Raw genomic sequence first — 26,722 nt, forward strand, 5'->3', positions numbered from 1 at the left:
ATATGTTAAAAATAATATAAATCATAAAAACACTAAATCTATATAAGTTTTTGTACATCACAAACTGATTTTGGAGCTTAAAAATATTCCCTTGTGAAATAAATTAAATAAATATGAAGTTTCAGTTTTCTTCATTGTCACGACCCGAATCCCGGATCCATGACCGGCACATAGGCAAGGTTCCCCTCCAAGGTTCCATACCTATGCGAACCCAAACTTATCCTAACTCAATCAGAGTTCAACATAGCATTTACATCAAAATCAACTTCATAATATAATTCGATTGTCTTAATACAAGAGTTCATATAAATTCAGAGTTTTGAAGCACTAACTAGACATAAAGAGAAAAAGGTACAATTTACAACCAAAAGAGCAGGTTCTGAAGGTCCAACAAAATGACCTGCTATCAAGCTATAAACCTGAAAATGATAAATAATGAGATGGTGAGTTCAACAACTCAGTGAGTAGATAACGCTCAATACACACACACACGAGGTAATATAACAATGAGAAATATATATATACAAGTATGGCTTTAGGTTCTTATGGAAATGTTTCTCAAATTGGCCATAACAAGAAGATCATATGGTAAAACTCGTCAGAAAATCAAAATGCAATGAGCATGAGGCTCCGTACTGTGGGATGATCAGTCCACACAGGTTGGTGACTCCCCCGACCAACTAGGGTTCAAATACGATGTGCACAAAGACTAACACTACCCTGTTAGCATGGGTATTCTGACTGGCATACCATAGGTTCATAATCATAATCAAACAGACATATTCATATCTCAAGACTCAACTCATGACTTCAATCAAATGAGGAGCTATCAATTCAGAATTCGATTCAAAATATATACTGGTTCATATCAAGAATTCAGATTCAATAATTGATCATGCTTTATCAAAACAAGGATAATAATCAACATATATATTATCAAGAAGCATGATCCAATTCATATTAACAAATCAAATATTTATAATATTTCTCATGCATATGGAAAATTATCCACTCACCTGACTCGAAAGCAAACATAAGTCAAAAGCAGACACCGAAGAAAATCCTACTGACGTCCCGCCGGTAGAATATCAGGATTATCTGAATATAAAGGAGACATATTCAAGAATGACTCAAAAGAATATAACCTATTTAATACACTTATCTAAGGGTGTATTCCATAACCCTATATGTTTTTGAACTATCTAGTTATTTTTTCTAAAAACCCAACATTTAACGGTTTTCCCGAAATCTAATCCATAATAAAATAAATAATAAAATTTATAATAATCCCCAATTATTCATCAAACCAATCTAAAAAAGGTAATATTACAGCTAGGGACTAATCTGTAATTTATCATACTTTTAAGGGTCAAATTGCAACTTTTGTCAAATTGAAGGACTAAACTAAAATTATCATAAATCCATGACTATACTGAAATTATGACTATAATTAATCCTCAATTCTGTCCAGATCATCTCATTATACTCCAGGGACCATTCTGGAATTTTACCAAATTTTTAGGGTCAAATTGTAATTTTTGTCAAATTGGAGGACTAAATTGAAAGTGTTAAAATTTCATAACTATACAGGAATTCTGCCCATAATTCATATGTTATTCTGCTCAGATTCTCGGAATAGGCTCCATGGACCATTTTGCAAATTTTCCAAAGTTTGGGGACTAAACTGTAATTTTCCAAAATTGAGGGACCAAACCAAAATTTTGTCATCTTCAACCTCAAACCCAGAATTCTCACAGATTACCTACTGTTCTTTCCAAAATTCTAACTCAACATTCACCATTTACACAATTCATAACTCAAAATCATCACAATCTTCCATAATCAACTCATTAATCAATTACCCATAACAATCAACCTTATAACATTCAATTTAATTCATCAATTAAACTCAAAACACAACTTTTCAAAACCCTAACATTCATCAAAACTGAAATTAAGTTCAATTAACATACATTTATACATTTAACAACCTAAATCTTACCTTTAAACTTATTCTCTTCAACTCCTTTCTATTTCCCTTCTAATTCCCTCTTTTCTCTTCTTCTTCTTCTTTCTCCCTTCACTCCTGCCGGTTCTCTCTCAAAATATTCAGATTTCTCTTCTCTTTTTTTTTTTCCTTCTATTTATATTTATCATCTCTTTATACAATTATTATAATACCTCTCATTTAATTTATTCCTACATTTAAGCCTTCAAGGGCTTTCTAGCCTTTTCCTATCCCTTTAATTCAAAACATTACATTCATCTATGTTCTTATTTTTTGAGAGGGTCCTTGGCTACTAGAAACAAGAATCACACCCCTATGGGTTCAGTAGCTTTATTCAGCCATGCCATCTCAGATTCATCCAAATAAGGGGCCAGAATATCCCTACATCTCCCATGGTAGCTGTTACGCCAATTTATCTCTTCAGGACCAAGAAGGGTCAAGTCGATCATCTTCGTTTGATATGGTGCCCATGTTTTGTGCTCGAAAGATAAGTAGCCCTTGTCACCAAAATTGAATTTTGTATCGGCCTCCTTGACGATAAGCACATTCTCCAATCTTATCCCGAAGTTCCCATCCTCATAGTATCCAGGTTCATCTGTTACAGTCATGGAAGCTAATTACGAGCATGTGGTCTGAAACTAATTAAATGAGGTCCTTCATGTACATTTAGGTATGATCCAATACCATGACCAGTGCCATGTCGATAATCAAGACCATCCTTCCATAAAGGAATTCGAGCAAAGAATGTCAAGGGCATGATCATTAGTTCAGTTGAGAAAACAAGCATTACCCAAAGCAACGAAGTTGATGATGGTGTGCTGGCTAGCCAATGCTACACCCCCCCCCTCTGTTTCTGTTTTTTCTTTGTTTGTTCTCTGGTGTTTCTTCTTTGCTTTTTTTTTTCCTCTTTTCTTCCCTTACTCTTTTTGTGGTTTTTCCTTTATATTTTTTGTTTTTGTTTTTTATCTTTTTAATATAAATTATATCTTGAAGATTCATTTAATAGTTTAAAATATTAAATTAAAATATTTCTTTGATATATTCAATCTGATAAATGCATTTTGCCTTCGCAAAAAAATGTGCAGCACACAGAAATGATCCCTTTTTTTTTTTGTTCTGAGAAGAAATAACGATCCATTTTAAAGGCCTTCAGATTTCAACACATGAAGGGATGCATACATGTCTCAGGAATTAACAATGGAGGAGGGATAACTTTTAATTGCCACAGATTCCCTCTGAGTAAGCATGTTGAATAGTTTTATGAAAGTGACAAAAAATTTGCATGGTGGTTTCGAGGAGCGGGAAGTGGGAGTAATCATTGCTTATAGGAGAAAGAAAGCACAAGGGATTTGCCCTATTGTTTTATTTCTTTAGAGTAAACGGGTATTATCTAGTCCACCTTCATGTTAATCATTTAATAGCTTGTGCTTTCCTTTACGAGATCAGCTGTTACTGACAGACTAAAAATAAGTTTGCAGCTCTGATTAAATTAAAACAACAAAAAGGAAAAAGATGGAAGACAGCTTGCTTCCCTTTCCAAGTTCTTTTGACTTCTCCAAAGAAAAGAACTTGGCTTTAATTTGATATAGTTGCTTGCACATAGCACTTTGATAAAGTTGCTTCCACTAAGAGAGAGATCTCTCAGTATACCATTGATTTCCTAACATCCCTCTCCAAATTTCTTATTGATTTCCTAACTTCCCTCACCAAATTTCTTAAACATATAGCATGTCTTTAAACGGATCATACTAAAATTAGCATTTTCCAACCCCTTATTGGTTAATTAGCATTTTTTATTATTATTTTCTCACTAAAATTACCGTTTTCTTGCCACCAAAAAAAATAAAAATACATGCATAGATGAAGATGTTAACATTTAAATTGGTGGGTGAAGTCTTTTAAGGAAAAGCCTCGAGATTTAATATTTTGGATATATAAAGAATTGAAGATTTAATATTTTGGAATTACCAATTAAGATTTAAAGATTTGATCTTATTTTAGCTTTTACAAGAACCAGATCTCATATAACAACTGACATTGATCCTCTTAGTATCTTTTTCTGTCCGTAGAACTGGTGCTAGCTAAAGCCAAAGGGATTACTGTGCCAGATGGGAAGCAATGACCCGAGCCCTCTCTTACAAGCATATCTTAAAGCAGTGTAATGTGAACACGTTGAACAGTTAGTGTGAATAAATAAATAAAGCAAGTGATTCGTGAAAGTGACATTGGTGGTTTCCAGGAGGCAGTGAGACTATTCTTTGCATACAGCACAAGGGGTTTGCATGTTAATCAATTATTGACTAAAACTAAGCTTGCTGTTTACCTTTCGTAGGTGAAGTTGTAGCTTCCTGCCAATTTCTATTGACTTCTCCGAAGAAAAAAACATAAAGTTGCTTCCAAATTGCTTTGACTTTGATAGCTAGTCTTCCACTAAGAGGGGATCGTCATTGGTTTCCAAATATATAAATAAATAAATTGATCTTTCTTAGTTTTTGAAATCCATGCCTTCTAGAGTTCATACCAAATTCTTATTTGGTTGTAGAATTTGTATGTAGGATTCTTGATTGATCAGTTAGATCTTGATTATATTATTGGTGTGAAAAGGCAATAATTAATAACCTTGGAAACTTAGAAGTAAATATAAATGCAAAAGGGATATTGTTGTAGTTGAATAAAGCTTGATAAGTATAAATGAGATAAAAAAAAAATAGGAATTTGAAATTAAGAGAGAGAACCAGTAGGAGAGAAGAAAAAATAAAAGAAAAAGAAGAGAAAGGAGGGAAAGATAAATAAAGAAAAAGAGAGTCAGATAAAATAAGTATTAAAAGTAAGATTTATGTTTTAATGTGTATAATTTTGATATTTATTTTTAATTTTTATTTTGTTGAAGATTAGAATTTTAAAAATTTTAATTAATAAATTAATTTGAGTTAACTGTCAACTACCTGGAAAAATTCCCTTCCTAATCAGGATAGGATAGTGGACCTCCATATAGGGACAAAAGTGCTACCTTATTAGTGCAATTCGGTTGGATATCCCAATCTTTGAGTTTGAGTCACTAGTGCCAGTCTTTGACCAAGAAACGTAGGCAGATCGACTGTATCTATTCAATTCAAGATTAGCCAGGACTCTTTCCCTTATCAAGAGCTTACCGGACTGATTGTCTTCAATGTCCGGAGTATGAGTCTATGTCTGATCATTTACTTTTAGGAATAGAATTTAGATTCTGATCTTTAGTAATTTTATGTTATGAGATAACAGATAGAGTTGACTTCCTGTTACTGTTCGGGAAGAGAGTTTGACTTAAAGGAATGTCTAGAGAGTGAGTTTCGAAGTATTTTCCGGGACATGTGATCTTCTATTCTATTTTGAGATAGGTTGTGAGAATAGCTTCTCTTAGGGGAGTCTAGTCTATCTTTATTTAATTTCCTGATTTTAAATTCATTTTCAAATAAAATATATTTTAAAAAATAATATTTAACACATTTCTAAACATTGTTGACTACAAATGATTTTTGTCCACGAAAATGAGTAGTGTTTGTTTTCTTTTTGCCAAATTACACTGTCGTTTCAAAGCCTATATTTTGTGCACGACATGGTAAGTAAACTTTTCCCCGCTTGATAATTTCAAATCTCCCCTTTGATTCACTTCTCCAGATAAATAAATAATAATAATAATAATAATAATAAAAACGAGTTTTATTACATGTTATTGTCGTACTGACCATCACTAGATAGAACTTGAGATATCTTTGTAGGTCATCTGAAATGTGATCATCAACGGAGATGGACACAAGATGAGGCAGTGCTTAACACGCGGGGGGTTTGTCCAAGCTTGCGTTATGGAATTGTATGTCTCTTGGCTCCACGGGTCAGAGGTGAGGACTTCCTCTCCAACTATATCAATCTAAAAATTTAAGTCTGAAAAACAGTGAAAAACGCAATGTTCAGTCGCTATCTGGTGTATGGGTTGGTGGTGGCAGGGCTGCGTGTTGGTTTCTTCAAGGTTAATCCATGCTGTCATTAGCGAGCCGAATTGCTCCTCGGCAACATCACTGTCATGATAATTGCATATGTTCCATCTGATAAATGCATTTTGCCTTCGCAAAAAAAATGTGCAGCATAATTTATTTTTTCTTCAATTATGGATAAGAAATTATCCCTTTTTTTTCTTCTGAGAAGAAATAATGATCCATTTTAAAGGCCTTCAGATTTCAACACATGAAGGGATGCATACATATCTCAGGAATTAACAATGGAGGAGGGATAACTTTTAATTTCCACTGATTTCATGACAAAACGCACCGTACTAATCTGTTGTTAAGCCGTTACTTATGCGCACCGTTTCAATAAATTATAATTCTCATTACTGGGAAGGTTGTCAAGTCAGCACCGTCTTCTCCTCTGCCTAAATATACTGGCAGTTGTAACAGAATGGCCATGCAAAAAATGAATGAGAACTGCTGTGGATTCCCTCTTTTCTCTCCGTCTTTCTCTCGCTCCCTCTTTCCGTCTTTCTCTCGCTCTCTGGATTCATTTTTTTATTATTATTATTATTATTTTGATTATTATTTATTTTATTTAAAAAAATTTATAAAATTATATTTTTTTCAATTTTATTTTTATTCAACTTTTTAATTTATAAGATTTGTTACTTATTATTTTAATAAACTTGAAAAAAATAAAATATTAATAAATTATTTTCCAGTTCATTTTCCATAACATAACCAAACACTGGAAAATGTTTTCCAACTTATTTTTTATTACACTACCAAACATCAGAAAATAATTCATTTTCCTGAAATTTACTTTTCTAGAATTTATTTTCCAAAAAAATATTATTTTTCAGCAAATAAATAGGTATTAATAACTAATGTGTTTATTATATTAGCCGGAAGACATTTATTTAGAGAGTAAAACATCAAATGCAAGACAGTGGTGCAGTGGGAGCTTCCTAACGATTGCGATGGCCTCCGTCCCTTTATGCAGTTTTCATTCGTATGCCATAGCCATAACAATTAAGGAATATAGCATATCACCGGAGCAAAAGTGCCTTTTCTTTTTAATGAATTTTGACAATTTTATGGCTGAGGTTGATTTAAAAAAAAAAAAACTAATATTATGATATGGGATTGTTTTTTTAAAATATTTTTTATTTAAAAATATATCTTCACACGGTGATGATCCCAGTTCTTTGCCAAAAGCAAATAGTAACAGCAAAGTCGGGGTCGGTTAAACCAACTAGCTAGAATTCGTGTGTTGAGATACAAAAAACTATCAGGGGAACGAGAGACTAAATCTTGATTAGAACATTCCAACCCTCACATCAATTCGGTTAGATTAAATGATAATAAAAGCTTACACAATCCCATAACGCAAGTCTACTCAATCACTGCTTTAATTTGCCAATAATCTCAAAGCACGAAACCATAACAAAAATGGTGAATGACCAATTAAGATTTAAAGATTTGATCTTATTTTAGCTTTTACAAGAACCAGATCTCATATAACAACTGACATCGATCATCTTAGTATCTTTCTCTCTCCGTAGAGCTATTAAAGTCATCGCAATTTGCAAGCAACTTTATGTTTTTTTACTCTAAAGAAATAAAACAGAGGTGCGAATCCCTTGTGCTTTCTTTGTCCTGTATGCAATGATTATTCATGAAAGTGACATTGGTGGTTTCCAGGAGGCAGTGAGACTAGTCTTTGCATACAGGACAAAGAAAGCACAAGGCATTTACAATTCTTGACTAAAAGTAAGCTTGCTGTTTACCTGTGGTAGGTGGAGTTGTAGCTTCCAGCCAATTTCTATTGACTTCTCCAAAGAAAAAACATAAAGTTATTGCAAATTGCAGTGACTTTTTTAATAGCTAGTCTTCCACTAAGAGAGAGATCTCTCAGTATACCATTGATTTCCTAATTTCCCTCACCAAATTTCACCGTATTCTGTTCTTGATCTGTATCTTTCTTGCTTGAAAGCACACTAATTTTGTTTCAAATAAGATTTGCCCATTTGGTTGTAGAATTAATAAGTAGGATTGTAGATTGATCAATCAGGTGGAACTTAATTATATATGTGTTGCTTGATCTATTTTAGAACTCAAAACTCATATTTAGCTTTGTTCTTTCATATTGCCATCAACTTAAACTATTTATCTTGAAAACAGCTGCTCTCAAGGTTTCTTTTGTCTGTTGAGTGCCTCTTGTCAGCTTGACAGGTGACTAGTTTGCCTACTCTTTCTCATATTCTTGTGCTTCCATTTTCAGATCAGCTTTCCCAGAGTTTCAACATTGGGGCGCGTCCACACGTTTCCTCACTCAGCAATTAGCTTCAGATTCTTTTGTTAAAATTCTTTTGAATCCAGGTAAAGTGTTTATACTTCATCTTCTTCATTTTGTTGCTGTCTTTGTTTTTGACAAGTAACTATTGTTTGAATCTTTTTAAGTAAAACACAAGTTGTACAAATTTTATTGAGAAACTTTGGATTTTGTATCATCAATAGTTTCCAAATATAAATAAATTGATCTTTCTTAGTTTTTATAAATAAATTGCCTTATGGAGTTCATACCAAATTCATTTTTTTTTCTTTTTATATTCTTTGCTGTTTTTAACTTATTATTTTAGTTTCAACCTTTCCTTTTCTGATCGATGTAACTTACATTAATTTTATTCAATATTTTGACTCTGTTTTTATATATAGGGCAAAATGGTTCAATCAAACTACCCATTTTGGCACCATGTTGCGGAGATGAAGTGTATGTATTGTGGGCATCAATTTGCTAAGGATACTTCCATTTCAAGGATCAAATGGCATTTATCAGGAGAGAAAGGGCATGGTGTTGCAATTTGTGAAAGAGTTCCTAAACAAGTTCAAGAAGCAGCTTTTCTCGCTATGCATGGTGCCAACAAAAGACATAAAAGCATAGCAAGTTCAAGCAATGTTAATGATAATGCCATTTCAACCACTCCACAAGAACAAAACAATAATGAAGTCGACAAGTTGGCAGGAGATGCAGGAAAGACACAAGCACCAGATAGAATGGATCACGCACTTGAAAAACGTATGGAAGAGCTCAGTAAATTGTTAATGGAGGATGATATAGAGAATGGGACTGGAGGAGTAGTGCAGCCTGGTGCAGGAGCTAGCTCTTCTGGAGGGCTTACAGGCGACACAAATGAGATTCCAGGAGACGCAGTACCAACGACAAAGCTGGTGGGTCAAGCATTCAAAGACCATAAGAAGACTATCTGGACTTGGTTGATGCACGATGAAGTTTCAACTATTGGCATCTATGGGATGGGCGGAGTGGGAAAGACGACATTGGTGAAACATATATATGACCAGCTTCAAAAAAGACGAGACAGTTTCTGCAATGTTTACTGGATTACTGTTTCACAAGACACTAACATTAATAAATTGCAATACAGTATCGCCAGACGGATTGGTTTAGATCTTTCTAATGAAGATGAGGAGCTGTATAGAGCTGCTGAATTGTCAAAAGAATTAACGAAGAAACAGAAATGGGTTTTGATTTTAGACGATTTGTGGAAGGCTATTGAGCTACACAAGGTGGGAGTCCCTATCCAAGCTGTTAAGGGATGCAAGCTGATCGTTACAACACGATCAGAAAATGTTTGTCAGCAGATGGGTAAACAACACATAATCAAAGTGGAGCCTATTTCGAAGGAAGAAGCTTGGGCTTTGTTTATTGAGAGACTTGGACACGACACAGCACTTTCTCCGGAAGTGGAACAAATTGCAAAATCTGTGGCAAGGGAATGTGCTGGTTTGCCGCTAGGAGTTATAACCATGGCTGCAACCATGAGGGGAGTGGTTGATGTACGTGAGTGGAGGAATGCGTTGGAGGAATTGAGAGAATCAAAAGTTAGAAAAGATGATATGGAGCCTGACGTATTCTACATATTGAGATTTAGTTATAACCATCTAAGTGATTCAGAACTGCAACAAAGTTTCTTGTACTGTGCATTATTCCTGGAAGACTTCAAGATCCGTAGAGAGGATTTGATAGCTTATTTGATTGACGAGGGAGTGATAAAAGGGCTGAAGAGTAGGGAGGCAGAATTTAACAAAGGCCACTCGATCCTTAATAAACTTGAAAGAGTCTGCCTATTGGAAAGTGCTGAGGAAGGGTATGTCAAGATGCATGACTTGATTAGGGACATGGCCATCCAAATACTACAAGAGAACTCTCAAGGCATGGTAAAAGCAGGTGCACAGTTAAGAGAATTGCCGGGAGAAGAGGAGTGGACAGAGCATCTTATGAGAGTTTCACTGATGCATAACCAGATTAAAGAAATTCCTTCCAGCCATTCACCAAGGTGTCCCAGTCTTTCAACTCTATTGTTACGTGGAAATTCAGAGTTGCAATTTATAGCAGATTCATTTTTTGAGCAGTTGCGTGGACTCAAGGTTCTTGATCTGTCTTATACAGGTATCACAAAACTACCTGATTCTGTCTCTGAATTGGTGAGTCTCACTGCATTACTGCTCATTGGTTGTAAGATGTTAAGGCATGTACCGTCATTAGAAAAGCTCAGGGTACTGAAGAGGTTAGATCTCTCTGGTACTCGGGCACTTGAAAAGATTCCTCAAGGCATGGAATGTCTATGCAACCTGAGGCATCTTAGAATGAATGGATGTGGTGAAAAGGAGTTTCCTAGTGGGTTGTTACCTAAGCTCTCTCACCTGCAAGTCTTTGTATTGGAGGAGTGGATTCCTCCTGGTACCAAAGATAATAGAAGAGGACAACCTGCTCCGTTAACTGTTAAAGGAAAGGAAGTGGGTTGTTTGAGGAAGTTGGAAAGTTTGGTATGCCATTTTGAAGGTTACTCAGACTACGTGGAGTTTATCAAATCTCGGGATGAAACCAAATCACTAACCACATACCAAACTCTTGTAGGACCACTGGATAAGTATGATTATGATTATGATGATTATGATTATGGTTGCAGAAGGAAAACAATTGTTTGGGGTAGCTTGAGTATCGACAGAGATGGAGGTTTTCAGGTCATGTTTCCAAAGGACATTCAACAATTGACTATTGATAATAATGATGATGCAACAAGTTTATGCGATGTTTCCTCTCAAATAAAGTATGCAACTGATCTGGAGGTTATCAAGATTTTTAGTTGCAATAGCATGGAGAGCTTGGTTTCATCTTCTTGGTTCCGCTCTACTCCACCACCATCTCCATCTTACAACGGTATATTTTCTGGTCTTAAGAAGTTCTTTTGCTCTGGATGTAGTAGTATGAAGAAGTTGTTCCCTCTTGTCCTGCTGCCAAACCTTGTAAAATTAGAAGAGATTATAGTTGAAGACTGTGAGAAGATGAAGGAGATAATAGGTGGAACAAGACCAGATGAAGAGGGGGTTATGGGTGAAGAAACCAGCAGCAGCAATATCGAATTCAAACTCCCAAAGTTAAGAAATATGGAATTGAGAGGATTACCCGAACTGAAAAGCATTTGTAGTGCAAAACTGATTTGCGATTCTATCGAAGGAATTGAAGTAAGAAATTGCGAGAAGCTGAAGAGGATGCCAATTTGTCTCCCGTTGCTTGAAAATGGCGAGCCATCTCCTCCCCCTTCTCTTAGAAGAATGTATATAGAACCAGAAGAATGGTGGGAGTCAGTAGTGGAGTGGGAGCATCCTAACGCTAAGGATGTCCTTCGTCCCTTTGTAGAGTTTTTTGTGTGCTGACGACAGTGCCCTTAGTATAATATTAAATTAAGAGTAAGCATTGTTGTTTTAATTGGATTAAGCTTAAGCTATGTGTCTACTTAATGACTGATGTGTTTATTATATCAATAGGTTTGACATTTATTTAGAGAGTAAAACATCAAATGCAAGAAAGAGTCATCCGTCCCACTGCAAGTAGCCATGGGTGCAGCAGGTGACGATGCTGAGGCCAAATTAGTGCACAGAAGTTGGACTAATGGTACCCTTAATTTCTTATGCTTCCTACCAGTTCACAGCACCTAAATAAAATCACTATGAGTCGAAGGCACCACACCCAAAAATGGCTCACCCTTGGCCAGACCACTTCTACCCACTGCACGTAGCCATGGGTGCAGCAGGTGACGATGCTGAGGCCAAATTAGTGCACAGAAGTTGGACTAATGGTACCCTTAATTTCTTATGCTTCCTACCAGTTCACAGCACCTAAATAAAATCTTCATCAACATTACAAGTGCTGCTGGAATCCTTGTAGGCTGACATTATTAGCTATAAAATGATAATCTTGTGGAATTACCCTAAACTGAAAAGAAGAATAGGTATTCTAAGTAGATGGTTTTAGAACTTAGTTAATTACAACAAATTCTAAATTTTTAACAAATTTGTTATATATCGAGATGATTTCTTATCTTTAATAAATAGATCCATTTTAATAATACGTTGCACAAATTAACTCGTAATTAAATACTTGTTGCATATATAGTTCACATATGCAAGCCAAACACAAATAAAAATTCTTTGTCGATCTTGAGTTTTCTTATTCCAGCTTCCAAATTCTTATTTTGATTAGTAATGTAAAAAATTAATTATTTTTGTTAGATTTATTTTTAATAGTTTTAATATACTAATATAAAAAATAAATAATAAATAATCTAAAATAATTATTTTAATATTAGTTAAAAAAATACTTTTGAAAATGATCACTTGGCATTACTTTACCAAAACAAACTCTTAATACATATATTAGATTCCAGGTGAATTTCCAGCTAATATGAAAAAACAACGTCAGCCAAGACATCATCAAGAAGAGCAAGGTAAAACAAAACTCATCAATTGGGTCCCTACTATTTGAAACAAATGAAAATTTACAAAACCAATAATAATGAAGAATTTACGTGTGATTTTATTTTTAGGATTATTTTGTTAAAGATAATCTTTTTATCCACTAGATTCAGGTCTTGTTTCGAAAGATAGTTATTTGTGTAGGTGAGAAAGTTCAATTTTGGAATCTGAATCTCTCCATTATGGATCTGAATTGCTTTCATTACATATTTTCTTGGTAAATATACTTTTAAAAAAATCGCTATTAGTTGTAATATTGGGAAAGAATTATATTGAGCTGATTTACATTTATTTATTTATTTATTGTATTCAAAAATTATAAAAAAATAAAATGTCACAGCAATTCTGGAAACTAGGCACCGAGAAACCCCGCATCCTCGAAGAGGAAGAAGGCGGTGTCGTTTTCTTTGCCCCCTCTCTCTTCCGCCTCCTCCTCTTCCTTCAGGTTTGGATATGCAAGTATTGGGAGTAAAAGGCAGAGATTGATTTTTAAGCTGATGGGAATACATTCACCTGATGGAAAATTCTAAGGATGCATTGGAGTCAGGACTTTTAATTGCCAGTATTATCCATACTACATGCTTCCAATAGAAAGATTTACCGAAGGAAAGGTTTTAAATTCTGCCTTCCATGGACTCTAGCCTCAGTATTCCGACTATGTGTTTGAGTTGCTTGTAATCTTCAATGAATCGAGATATTCGAGTTGTGAATAGTAAGGTTCTAACAACCAATGGAATTTCCATTAGCTTCCCTAAAAAGTTTCAAACCTTTTTACATTGCCTGAATAAGGGTTTCTTCATACAGTCTGATTCTTATTAGTTTGATTGCGTGAATTTAACTAGCCTTTATCTGAAAATTTTGGGAGGTTTAGAATTGAATGACAAGGAAGCACAGGTCATGAGAAAGGCTTAAGAGATTTGGTGAGGGAAATTAGGGAATCGATAAGAAATTAGGCTTAGAGGAAGACTAGCTATTAAAGTCATTGCAATTTGCAAGCAACTTTATGTTGTTTTACTCTAAAGAAATAAAACAGAGGTGCAAATCCCTTGTGCTTTCTTTGTCCTGTATGCAATGATTACTCTCATGGAAACCACCATGCAAACTTCATGTCACTTTCTGCTTTATTTATTCACACTAACTATCCATCGTCTTCACATACAGTACTGCTTTAAATCCTCGAGTCTACTGAATTAATGAAGATAGAAACTCCAAAGAAAATCACTTGGCCAGAAATAACATACTTCAGTACTGGGGTCTGCAGCTAGCATGGATTAAAAAACTATCTCCTTCCTTGTTAGAGAGGGCTCTGACATTGCTTCCCATCTGGCACACTGTAACTTGCAGATCCGTTTGGCTTTTGAGCTGTGGACTCCCCATCACTTCAACTGATTTGTTGTTTGTTTGACCACAAGATATTGATTGTCTAGGGAAATTCCAAGGACGCATTGGGGTCAGAACTTTTAATGCCAGTATTATCCAAGGATGATTACATACTGCATGCTTCTAAGACAAATAAAATATGTATCAGTTCATTTAATGTATTAGTTCTAAGTCATTAAACATATTGCTAGTTCGTGATCATTCCAATTTTCTTGTTGCTGCTGTTGTCCATTCACTCTCGTATTTCTTGACTTATCTGTCAGTAAATTGATTAATTTTTCAATTTTGATGCCTGCATAATGTATCAGTTTAAAATACAGCATTAGTATTGTTGCTGACAAGGGTCTGAAAAAGCCTCTCTATACCTCTCCACGTTTGAACAAGGGAGAAGTTCTATATTTAGAAACACATTCATGCAGGTACTCCCTCTTTTTTTTCTTTTTCTTTTGTGCAGCACACGTTTTCTTCAATTATGGATAAGAAATGATCCCTTTTTTTTCTGTTCTGAGAAGAAATAATGATCCATTTTAAAGGCCTTCAGATTTCAACACATGAAGGGATGCATACATATCTCAGGAATTAACAATGGAGGAGGGATAACTTTTAATTGCCACAGATTCCCTCTGAGTAAGCATGTTGAATAGTTTTATGAAAGTGACATAAAATTTGCATGGTGGTTTCGAGGAGGAAGTGGGAGTAATAATTGCATATAGGAAAAAGAAAGCACAAGGGATTTGCCCTATTGTTTTATTTCTTTAGAGTAAACGGGTATTATCTAGTCCACCTTCATGTTAATCATTTAATTGCTTGTGCTTTCCTTTACGAGATCAGCTGTTACTGACAGACTAAAAATAAGTTTGCAGTTCTGATTAAATTAAAACAACAAAAAGGAAAAAGATGGAAGACAGCTTGCTTCCCTTTCCAAGTTCTTTTGACTTCTCCAAAGAAAAGAACATGGCTTTAATTTGATATAGTTGCTTCCACTAAGAGAGAGATCTCTCAGTATACCATTGATTTCCTAACATCCCTCTCCAAATTTCTTATTGATTTCCTAACTTCCCTCACCAAATTTCTTAAACCTATAGCATGTCTTTAAACGGATCATACTGTTCTTATTCCACAAACTCGTGGATAGAACCTGAGGAGGCCAGCCGTCTTCCCTTTGGTGAAGTTGTAGCTTCCAGCCAATTTCATGACATCTCCAAAGAAAAAAGCATGGCTTTACGTTATTTCTGGCCAAGTGATTTTCTATCGAGAGTAATTATTGCATATAGAACAAAGAAAGCACAAGGAACAAACAAAGCAAAAGCAGAAAGTGACATAAAGTTGTAGCTTCCTGCCGATTTCTATTGCGATGACTTGAATAGCTAGTCTTCCACTAAGAGAGATCTCTCTCTGTGTACCGTTGATTTCCTAATTTCCCTCACCAAATTTCTTCAACCTTTCTCATGATCTGTGCTTTCTTTGTCTGATTGAATCGAATCATCTTGTATATTTATGTTTTTTTAATTAAATATATTTTTATTTAATTTATATCTCTTCATTTTATCTTAGAATATTAACCAAACAGAGCCTAAAAGTAAATCCTTATTCTCGCAAAAGATTTAATAAAACTTCACAATGAAAGAAAAAGGGACTCGGGAGGATGCAAATTCGTAGGTTAACTGAATTACTGATGTATTTTTATCCTTGTAAATTATTAAATTGAAGATGAAGCAGATATTCTATAAAAGCCTTCAGAACTTTTTCCAAGGTAAGGGTTTGGCATATGTTCTTTGTTCGAGCTTTATGGTTATTGGTTCTTTAAATTGTTTGTCATCTCCTACCTACATTTTAGGTACTGAGGCCACATTAATGTATAACGAGTGTAGCAGGTTAATTAGCAGTTTTTATTTTATTTTCTCACTAAAATTACCGTTTTCTCCTTAGCGAGCCGAATTGCTCCTCGGCAACATCACTGTCATGATAATTGCATATGTTCGATCTGATAAATGCATTTTGCCTTCTCAAAAAAAAAAAGTGCAGCACACGTTTTCTTCAATTATGGATAAGAAATGATCCCTTTTTTCTTTTCTGAGAAGAAATAATGATCCATCTTAAAGGCCTTCAGATTTCAACACATGAAGGGATGCTGTAATATCTCAGGAATTAACAATGGTGGAGGGATAACTTTTAATTGCCACTGATTTCTTGACAAAACGCACCGTAATAATCTGTTGTTAAGCCGTTACTTGTGCGCACCGTTTCAATAAATTGTATTTCTCATTACTGCGAAGGTTGTCAAGTCAGCACCATCTTCTGCAAAAATGGGCATGCAAAAATTGAATGAGAACAATTGAATGAGAACAATTGTTAATTCCTGCTGTGGATTCCCTCTCTTCTCCCCGTCTTTCTCTCGCTCCCTCTCTCTCCTTCTCTGTCTTCTCAATCTTTCTGGTTCAACACAGATTGGAGGATTCTTGATCGGGTTGTTACCTATAGATCGTACGTGATATCTTATACCAGCTTTGTGATGTATGCAGGAATAATATTGGTCTTTAAATGGTTTTATTTCTTAAATAAATCAAAGAATTGAAGTTAATCTCTTTTCTTTTTTCTTTATAAAAAATATATTGGACTACTTTATCCGTACCAGAGTATTTGAGCAACTAAAATAAAATTATTATATCACGACTCGATTCTTGGATCCATAACCGGCATATAGCTAAAGTCCTCCTTCAAGATTTCATATTTCTGCGAACCCAAACTCACATACAACCTTATTCTTTAAATAACTCAATAAGAGTTCAACGCAACATTAATAACAAAACTAACTTCATAATATAATTTGATTATCTTAATACAAGAATTAATTCAAATTACATCCAAAAGAGCATGTTCTGAAGATCCAATAAAAGTGACCTGCTAACAAGCTATAAGTCTAAAAAAGATAAATAATGAGAGGGTAAGTTCAACAACAACTCAGTGAGTAAACGTTCAATATATATACACGAAATAATATAATAATAAAAAATATATATACAATTATGGCTTTAGGTTCTTATAGGAAGGTTTCTCAAATAGGTTATAACAGGAATATCATAAGGTAAAGCTCGTCAGAAAATCAAAATGCAATGAGCATGAGGATTCATACTGTGGGATGATCAGTCTACACAGGTTGGTAACCAATTAAGATTTCAGATACGATGTGCACAAAGACTAACATTACCTTGTTAGCATGGGTATAATGTCTAGCATATCATAGGTTCATATCATAATCAAACAAAGATATTCATAACTCAAGGCTCACTACTAAAAAATGGAGTAATTAGCAACGGACTATTCCGTTGCAAATAACACTAAAATCCGTTGCTAAAACAATTTAGCAACGGAATCAGCAACGGCAAAAATCCGATGCAGATTTGTCGTTGCTGATTTTTTTGCAACGGATTTATCCGTTGCTGATTTGGCAGCAACGGATAATCCGTTGCTGACAATTAGCAACGGATTTTCCGTTGCAAAACTAGCAACGGATTATCCGTTGCTGCCAAATCAGCAACGGATAAATCCGTTGCTAGTTTTGTGAATCAGCAACGGATTCTCCGTTGCTGATTCATGCATCAGTTTTGTTTTTATTAAATTAATTTTTATTTATTTATTAAAATGAATTTTAATTTATTAATTTAATTATTTATGGATATTTTAAAAGTTGTAGAATTTATATAACCAACATAAATTAATTAATATTAAAAATAATTATATCATTAATAAAAAAACAAAATAAAAATAATATTCATATTATAAAAATTTAGTTAAACTTGCATTAATACAATTAAGTTCAAATACAATAAAAAAAAAACAACAAAAGATACAATCATGGTGCTGGTTGCGAAGACGAACCATGATATTGTGGATCAATACAAGATTGATCAGGATATAAAGGTCGAGGTGTAGGTCGAAAAATTGGTTGAGATGCGGGACCCATAGGTGTCATTATCTGAGGAGCCATAGGTGGCGGTATTGATGGAGTCAAAGGTGGTGGCATACCTTGATCAATATTTGATGTCCCACCATGGTATCCAAGATTGTTCACAAGATATTCTTTCATGAAATCCATCTGCCGTTTCATTTCAAGAATAAAATCATCTTTTTTCTTTATCTCCTCTTCTTTATCCTTTATCTCCTTTTGCAATGCTCGATACGATGAACTGGGATATGATGACTCCACCGAGTAGGAATGTGATGAAGAGCTTGTACTAACTTTTGATTTTGGCATACGAGGTGCACCATATACCCTACCCTTTGTAACTCCTCCTGAAGCCACACACCAAGCTGCTCCATCAAATGAAGGATGATTTTCCCGATCAGTTCCATACTTTGAAATCATCTCCATTTTATAATTTTCCTACAAATAAAATACATGCAATAATAAATTAATTTGAATGTTGAATAATACTTAAGTTATATTAAGAAATAATCAAATAAAAATACATACAACCACTTTTTTAGACTTGTTGTCGACGAAGCTACCAGATTGCTTAATACTTTGATGCAAAGCTGAAAAGACATCATCCCATGGAGGTTCTTTTCCACCAACTTCCTCTTGCTTTCAAGATTAATAAATATTATAAAAGATAAATATACAAATTTTAATTTATTATATTAAGCATAAAACAAAAATCCATACCATGTTAGCTCGATATGATGCAAATGACACTGTTCCTCCAGAATGAGTGCTTATTTTGCCATCTGTTTTGGTTAATCGATTCCTCCTAGCAGATTCAGATCTCCTTTGAAATTCAGGGGTGGACCAAACATCTTTGATCATTTGATTCCAGTCATCATTGTTTATCCAGGCAGGACCTTTATCAAGACAATCTATAATATTTGTAGTGTTTTCTTTTGACATAGCTTTCTTGCGAGCTCGTGTCAATTGTTGATTCAAAGCTATCCTAGCCTTATCTTCCCAAATATTACGAACAATCGACTCATCTTCCTCAGGAAAGGAATATTTTTTCTACCAAATAATATATATACCAAGTAAAAAGAGTGCACAAAATTTCAAATTATATAAATAATTAATCATATTGTGTTATCTTGTTCAGAATTTGCAAGATGATGTAATAACTAAAGAAATTAAATGATATTAAAGAGTAAACAAGAAATAAGAACAAATTATAACACAAATCAGTCATAGCTATTCAGTTGATAATTTTCATAATTCTACATTAAAGTGAAAAAAATTGAAAAGATTATTATGGCAATTAGTGTTGGTTCTTACCTTAAACTCTTTAAAGAGTTCATCCCTGCACATTGGATCTACTTTTTCCCAAGAGTGCCATGCTCCCTTAAAATTGGACCTCAAAATATCTCCGATTGCACGGCCACACGATGCGTTATTGAACCTGAAAATATATAATAACAAACTTATATTAAACAAATAATTACACAATAATAAGTAATTTTTTTCATACTTGAAAATATAACCTTAATAAGTTAGTTATTAAAAGTTTGAACTTACTCTGTTGTTCCATACAAACAAAGCTCTTTTTTTCTTGTTATTGGATCTATTGGCGTGTCAAAACCCTTCCTTTTAACACTTTGATCATAATTGTATGGAGAAGATGTTGAACCGTGATATGATGGAACACCATCTTGATCCTCATCACATACATCTCTCTCATCACATACACCTCTCTCATTACTACCGTCTCCCTCATCTTCATTTCTAATGTTCACATCATCATCATTACCATCAACTCTCCCATAAGTCCCATATAAATTATGTCCTCCAGAAACAAGTTGGTTATCTCGATAGAAACCTCCTTGAGTTTGAAGCAAATCTTGAAAACGAAAGCCCTCACAATATTGATATGCATCAACCCTCCCATACTCATGTTGAGGAGGATGTGTACTCCCCAAAGTGGGTATATAATACTCATTTACATTCTGATACACAGGTTGATGAAATGTGGATCCTTTGTTATTATGCCTTGATGTAGTTTGAAATGACTTGGATGAAGTGGACCTGTCACTCCTAGATTCTAATATGGATCCTCGTCGAGGCATGCTAAAAACCAGAAAAAATAGCTAACATTTAATATGAATATATACAACATAACAATAAATTAGCTCATATTTAAACTATCAGGAACAAAAAATTCACAGATATTTTCCCAAGACTGCCATAACTAGAATGAAAACAAACTGTTAAATCTCATTTTTTTTCCCAATTCATTACAAACAATATCTAGATTATGATGTTCAAAATCAGTATGGATTGTCCACTTAATAGTCATCACTCCAAAAAATATTATACTTCAACTAAAATAATTACTGTAACAAAACCAAATATATAAATAACATGAAGACAATTTCATTAAGCATTCCTTGCAATGAAAAAACTCAGCCATGAAGTTTAAATTGTCAAAAGCCAATTAACACAAACAATAATAAAAATAAAAATCTAAATAATTAATTAAGCAGAAATCAAAATTTATAAGTATGTTTACCTTAATGTTTGGTCCTATAAATCAAAACATTGAGTAGGAAGAACCCTTTCTTTCACGCTTCAGCATCTGTAAGCAAGAAAATGAATCACAAAATAAAATATAACATCAGAATCACAATTTAAAGAATGATACTTGAAAGGTTATAAATGGTTTCAAAGGTGAATGAAAATGATTTATGTAATGTGATGCATAACACACACTTGAATAAAATAATAATAAAAACATTGAAAGCCTAAATATTGTGAAATAATATGAGTTCATTCATACATATAATAAAGATAATTCATTACGTATACTACAAAATATAATTAACTTGTGCTACTCATTATTATCATCATTCCTAACCATCACCACCATAACAATCATCATCATCATCATCTTCTTCTTCTTCTTCACCATCACCATCACCATCACCATCACCATCACCTTCTTCTTCATCATCTTCATCTTCATCTTCATCTTCATCATCTTTGTTTCCCCAATTCATGTCAAGTTGAATCAATTCATGTTACCCAATTTCTTCATAATAAGATGATTCAACAAGTATATTTGGATCATCAAGTGTTGGAGTAGGAAGGACACGACATGGTTGAGAAATCTCATCTGATTGATCAACATCAAATGATCTCACATTGTTGGCATCTTCAATAAATTCACCCATGTCAACATTATAACGACTTCTAGCAGTTGTCTTAATAACCGTCCACCATTCAGATGATTTATTACCAGGTGGATATGTATAGTAGACTTGTTGACATTGTTGTGCTAACACAAAATCTTCATTTCCATGTAGTCGAGATGTATGCTTGATTTCAACCAAACCATTCGAAGGATGCACTCTAATCCCTCGTTTTGTATCATACCAATTACATTTAAACATAAATAACTTGCACTTACTCCCCAAGTATTTTAGCCGAACAACTTCTTTAAGCATTCCATAATAATCACGTTCATTATCATCATAGCAACTTCCTTTCACACAAACTCCACTATTCATTGTCTTTTTAAAACGGCCATAACGTTGAGTATGAAATTTAAAACCTTTCACATAATACCCATTATAACATTTCACTGAAGTTGAAGGGCCCATAGCAAGTCCAAAGAGCTGATTTTCAATTCCGTTAGATTGGTATTCCACCTAGCATAATAGTTAACTCCATAAGAAATAATGATTTAAAAGAGATTAATAATATTTTTAAAGTAGCTAATTGACATAAAATATAAATTAATTTTATTAAAATACTTACATTATTTTTTAACCAATTTGGAAAGATCGCTTCGCATAATTTTTCAATTTCACCATCACTCGCATATGGTTGTTGTGACTTTAGCTCTTGTCGACATTGCCTAAAATTTTAAAATGTTAAAGTTAATAATAAATTATTATAAATTTAGTACAAAATAATATTTCATACTTACTCTAAATAAGGCTTCAGTTCTTGACAATTGAATATCACATAGTTATGCGCAATTTGCATTTCAGCATGTGACAACTGCCTTTTATAAAATCTTTTGGATAATTTTTTCCCTGGATAGGAAAAAATAGAGAGACATCCATCTACACTTCTAAGGCCACCATCATCATTCCGTGGAACTCGATTCCAAATTGTTTGCACGTCATCACCAAAATAATGAGATGCAAAATTGGTAATTTCATCAATCAAGTATGCTTCACATATGGAACCCTCAACTTTAGCTTTATTGGTCACTTTCTTCTTCAAATAAAACATATACCTATATCATTTCTGTCAATTAGTTTATTTTTAAAAAATAAAAAGTGAATAAAATTAACATAGTATGAAAACATACCGTTCAAATGGATACATCCATCGATATTGAACTGGTCCACCAACTTTTGCCTCGTAAGGTAGATGTATCGTCAAGTGTTCCATGGAGTCAAAGAAGGATGGAGGAAAAATCCTTTCAAGTTTGCAAATTATTTCAATTATATTCATCTGCATTAACTCCATATGCTGGGCATTTAAATTTGTTGAACAAATATCTCGAAAAAATACGGACAGTTCAGTTAATGCCTCCCACAGTGGCCTAGGTAAGTAAGGTCGAAAAGCGGTTGGAAGAAGTCTTTGAATGAAGACATGACAATCATGGCTCTTCATCCCCGAAACCTTACATTGTGCCTCTTTCACACATCGTGAAATGCTTGAAGCATAACCATCAGGAAATGATAATTCCTTCATCCATGACAAAACTTCTTGTTGTTGTTTCTTGTGCAGACAATAAGTGCCTTTAGGTTTGTAAAGCCGACCACTCATATCTTGTTGCAAATGTAAATTTGGCTTCTGACAATACAATTGAATATCCAACCTAGCCTTTAAATTGTCCTTGCTTCTATTTGGACAATCCATTACTGTATAAAAAATATTGTCAAAGACATTTTTCTCAATATGCATGACATCAAGATTATGACAAATCAAATTTGTATGCCAATATGGAAGCTCCCAGAAAATGCTCTTCTTCACCCAATTGTGCTTAACACCAAAGCCAGGAATTTTATCATTATATGATGAACCTCCATTATGTCCCTCAGTATACTTGGACACTTCATTTAACATTTCCAAACCAGATGGACGAGGTAAAGGAGGAAGCCTTTCAATTACTCCTTTCAAAAACTTATCAGATTGAAATCTATATGGGTGGTTCATGGGTAGGAATCGTCGATGACAATCAAAAAATGTAGTTTTCCCCCCATTTTTTAATCTAAAAGCCTTGCTATGCTCCATACAATAAGGACAAGACAAATTTCCATGAGTACTCCACCCCGATAACATGCCATATGCTGGAAAGTCACTAATGGTCCACATCAAAGCTGCCCTTAATTGAAAATTTTCCTTTCTGTATACATCATATGTTTCAACACCAAAAAACCACAAATTCTTTAACTCATCAATCAAAGGTCTTAGAAAAACATCAAGCTTTTTACCCGGATTCTTTGGCCCAGGAATCATCATTGTCAAAAACATGAATGGTCTAGTCATGCACTTCCACGGAGGCAAATTATAAACAGTCACAATTACTGGCCAACAAGAGTATGTATTTGAAGACATGTCAAATGGACAAAACCCATCAGTGCACAACCCTAACCGAATATTTCTCGGATCTGATGCAAAGCTTAAGTGGACACGATTAAACTCCTTCCAGGCCTCCCCATCAGATGGGTGCACCATAACCCTATTATCAGACTTATGAAAATGATGCCATGTCATATCTTTGGCATGATATGGAGACATGAATAGTCTCTGAAGCCTTGGTGTTAGAGGAAAGTATCGGAGTTGCTTCTCCGCCTTATTGGAACCTTTACTAGTTGGATTTCTAGGTTTGTATCGTGAACTTCCACAAAAATCACAATTTATTTTCATTGCATCTGCCCCATAGTACAGCATACAGTAATTAGGACACACATCATATTTCTCATAACCAAGTCCAAGTGGCCGCATAAATTTCTTGGCATCATAAAAATTTGAAACCAAATTTTCATCATTAGGCATGCAACTTTTTGTAAAGTCAATGAAATTGTTGAAGGCATTCTGAGTCAAATTTAAAGTTGACTTCATATTAAGCAATTGTACACAAGCAGATAATTTGGATTGCTTGGTACACCCATCCCACAACGGCTCCTCCGCAGCTTTCAAAAGCTTAAAAAATTTAGTTGCATCCGGATTTGGAATTTCTCCTGCTACCACAAGACTAGACACATTATCATTGTAGAATGCATCACCCAACCCCACTGCATCCATAACCATATTCCTATATGGATTCTCTAGACAAACATCATTCACAACATGACTCATTCCAATCGATGAAGGTCCAGCCAATATTGGTTCTGCGACATAAGGCTCCCCATGTACAATCCAATTTTCATAACAAGGTAAAAAACCTTTTGTCAATAGATGTTTACAAACATCATCTTCCTTTAAAAACTTTTGATTTTTGCACCTCACACAAGGACATCTAATTTTTCCCTCAGATATATTTTTATCAATTGAAAATGCAAAATTGATAAATCTTCTAACACCGGTAATGTATTCAGGACGAAGGCGACCATCCATAAGACGACGATACATCCACGATCGATCATCCATGTTAATCTAATTAACATGACAACACCAATAAGCATTTTTTGAAATAAGCATACTTCTTTAACTACTAGTACTTAAACAATCTTTTAAAATAAAATATGTTCGGTTAGTATTTTATATTTTCATTTATATTTTCTAACTAGTGACAAAAGTAGACTTTTAGATTATGTTCGGTTAGTATTTTATACAGCATAAATGGATGAAGAAAAAAATATATTTAGTTGAACAAATATTAAATAAATTTATCTTTATAATAGTTTTGGAGTTCATTTTTTTTATTGGTCCTTCTAACTTTTGTTACCACCTCAAGTAGTTTTTTTTTTTTTTGGATCATTTTTTTTTATTGGATCCATCAAACTTTTTATTTTTATTCGGATATTTTTTTGCTCAACTAAGAAATGGTAAATGAAATCAGAAACATGCGAGGTAATACAAGATTAAAGAATTTTTTTCAATTTTTAAAAAAGATAAAAATGCAATATAAAAAAAAATAATTTATTATGTGTTACAATAGTTACTCACATTTGTATCTTTGTCTCTTATCATATACATTGTATCTATCTTTTATGTCGTAGTGAAATAATAATTAAATAATAATTATAATACTGGTGGATTAAAATATAAATACATTTGTTTTATAAATTTTGTAGGCACAATCCAATTTAGTTGATTACAAGTTCTACATGGACGAGCAATAAATATTGTTAATATTTATGGTTAAGGTAATGGAGGTGTGAATATATTTATGTTAAACCTCTTTCTATGAAATACTTATTATTTATATTTTGTTGTGTAATCAAAGTTTATAGTTAAACATGTAAATTAACTATTAGTCTCTTGGATGAGGATTTGTTGTTGTATTATGACATTTTTTTAAAAAAAATATCAAATTAATATTCTTATATTTTTAAATAATTTTAATATAACAATATTAAACAAATTATAAAAATTTATTTTAATATAATTTCAATAAAAAATCACACGACATTATTTTATTTGTGTGGGTATACATGTTTTCCACGCGTAATTATAATTGCAATCACCGAATTTAAAGAATACTATTAGTCTCTTGGATGAGGATTTGTTTTTGTATTATGACATTTTTTAAAAAAATCAAATTAATATTCTTATATTTTTAAATAATTGTAATATAACAATGTTAAACAAATTATAAAAATTTATTTTAATATAATTTCAATTAAAAATCACACGACATTATTTAATTTGCGTGGGTATACATGTTTTCCACGCGTAATTATAATTGCAATCACCGAATTTAAAGAATACTTACTTTTCCGTAAAACTCCTAAAAGTGGTTTTGCATTTTCCATAGTGTTGAAAAACAATTTAAACATTTCCTTCAAACATCAATATCTCTCACCCATTTCTCCCATCTCTCCCTCAAAATCCGATCAACAGAATTCAATATCAAATTCAACAGATTTCAAGCTGTTTCAACAGAATTCTTATTTTATCAATTATGTTGTGCATATAGTAAAAGGAATCAACTTTTCCATCATTGTAATGTAAGTATTGTTATTTACCACACACCTAAATGTGTAATCATGTTTCTGAGAGTTTGATTGTACTCAATATCAGATGTAATGAAAGAAAATCATTCCATTAGTTTTCTTATACAAACTGTCAATATTGTCCCAATGAAAGGCAAAGTTCCAACTACTTGAAAAGATTACAATAGGCATGTTCTAGCATAAAAAATTACGCACGATATAATTAAGCAACCATGTAAAAATGGAGCAAAATAGACTTACCTAAGCCCCAAGAATCAATGGCACAAGGTGGAGGTTTTCTTATTGCAACCCAATCAGATGTAGCATATTGTGATCCAATAAGCCATTCATATTGCTGGAAAAATAAAAAACATAAACAGTATGTTACACCCATCAAGTTATAACAATTGCT

General features: G+C 33.5%; 1 protein-coding gene and 2 long non-coding RNA genes across 4 annotated transcripts in view; 1 reads left to right on the plus strand and 2 right to left on the minus strand.

Annotated features, from left to right (window-relative positions):
- The window catches only part of LOC127904829 (uncharacterized), a 51,783-nt gene extending 41,031 nt beyond the window's left edge, over positions 1 to 10,752 (minus strand). Inside the window, exon 1 of the long non-coding RNA XR_008058268.1 lies at positions 10,648 to 10,752. This is a non-coding gene — a long non-coding RNA (uncharacterized LOC127904829). The remainder of the gene's footprint in view (positions 1 to 10,647) is intronic.
- Positions 1 to 26,722, plus strand: part of LOC7458875 (probable disease resistance protein At4g27220) — a 64,790-nt gene that overhangs the window by 26,959 nt on the left and 11,109 nt on the right. Inside the window, exons 1-2 of one of the 2 annotated variants that reach the window (XM_024592330.2) lie at positions 7,862 to 8,376; positions 8,713 to 11,770. The exons of the other annotated variant lie outside the window; for it this stretch is intronic. Coding sequence (XP_024448098.1) covers positions 8,719 to 11,733 — 3,015 coding nt within the window. The 5' untranslated portion in view covers positions 7,862 to 8,376; positions 8,713 to 8,718 and the 3' untranslated portion in view covers positions 11,734 to 11,770. Of the gene's footprint in view, positions 1 to 7,861; positions 8,377 to 8,712; positions 11,771 to 26,722 lie in introns of those variants that run through there. 2 annotated transcript variants of the gene reach the window in all.
- Positions 21,794 to 22,656, minus strand: LOC127904830 (uncharacterized). Its single transcript, XR_008058269.1, has 3 exons — positions 22,512 to 22,656; positions 22,122 to 22,436; positions 21,794 to 22,049 (listed from the first exon to the last, which is right to left on the minus strand). It is a non-coding gene; the product is annotated as an uncharacterized LOC127904830 (long non-coding RNA).

This window comes from Populus trichocarpa, unplaced genomic scaffold (assembly GCF_000002775.5).
Source record: "Populus trichocarpa isolate Nisqually-1 unplaced genomic scaffold, P.trichocarpa_v4.1 scaffold_25, whole genome shotgun sequence".
NCBI lineage: Eukaryota > Viridiplantae > Streptophyta > Magnoliopsida > Malpighiales > Salicaceae > Populus > Populus trichocarpa.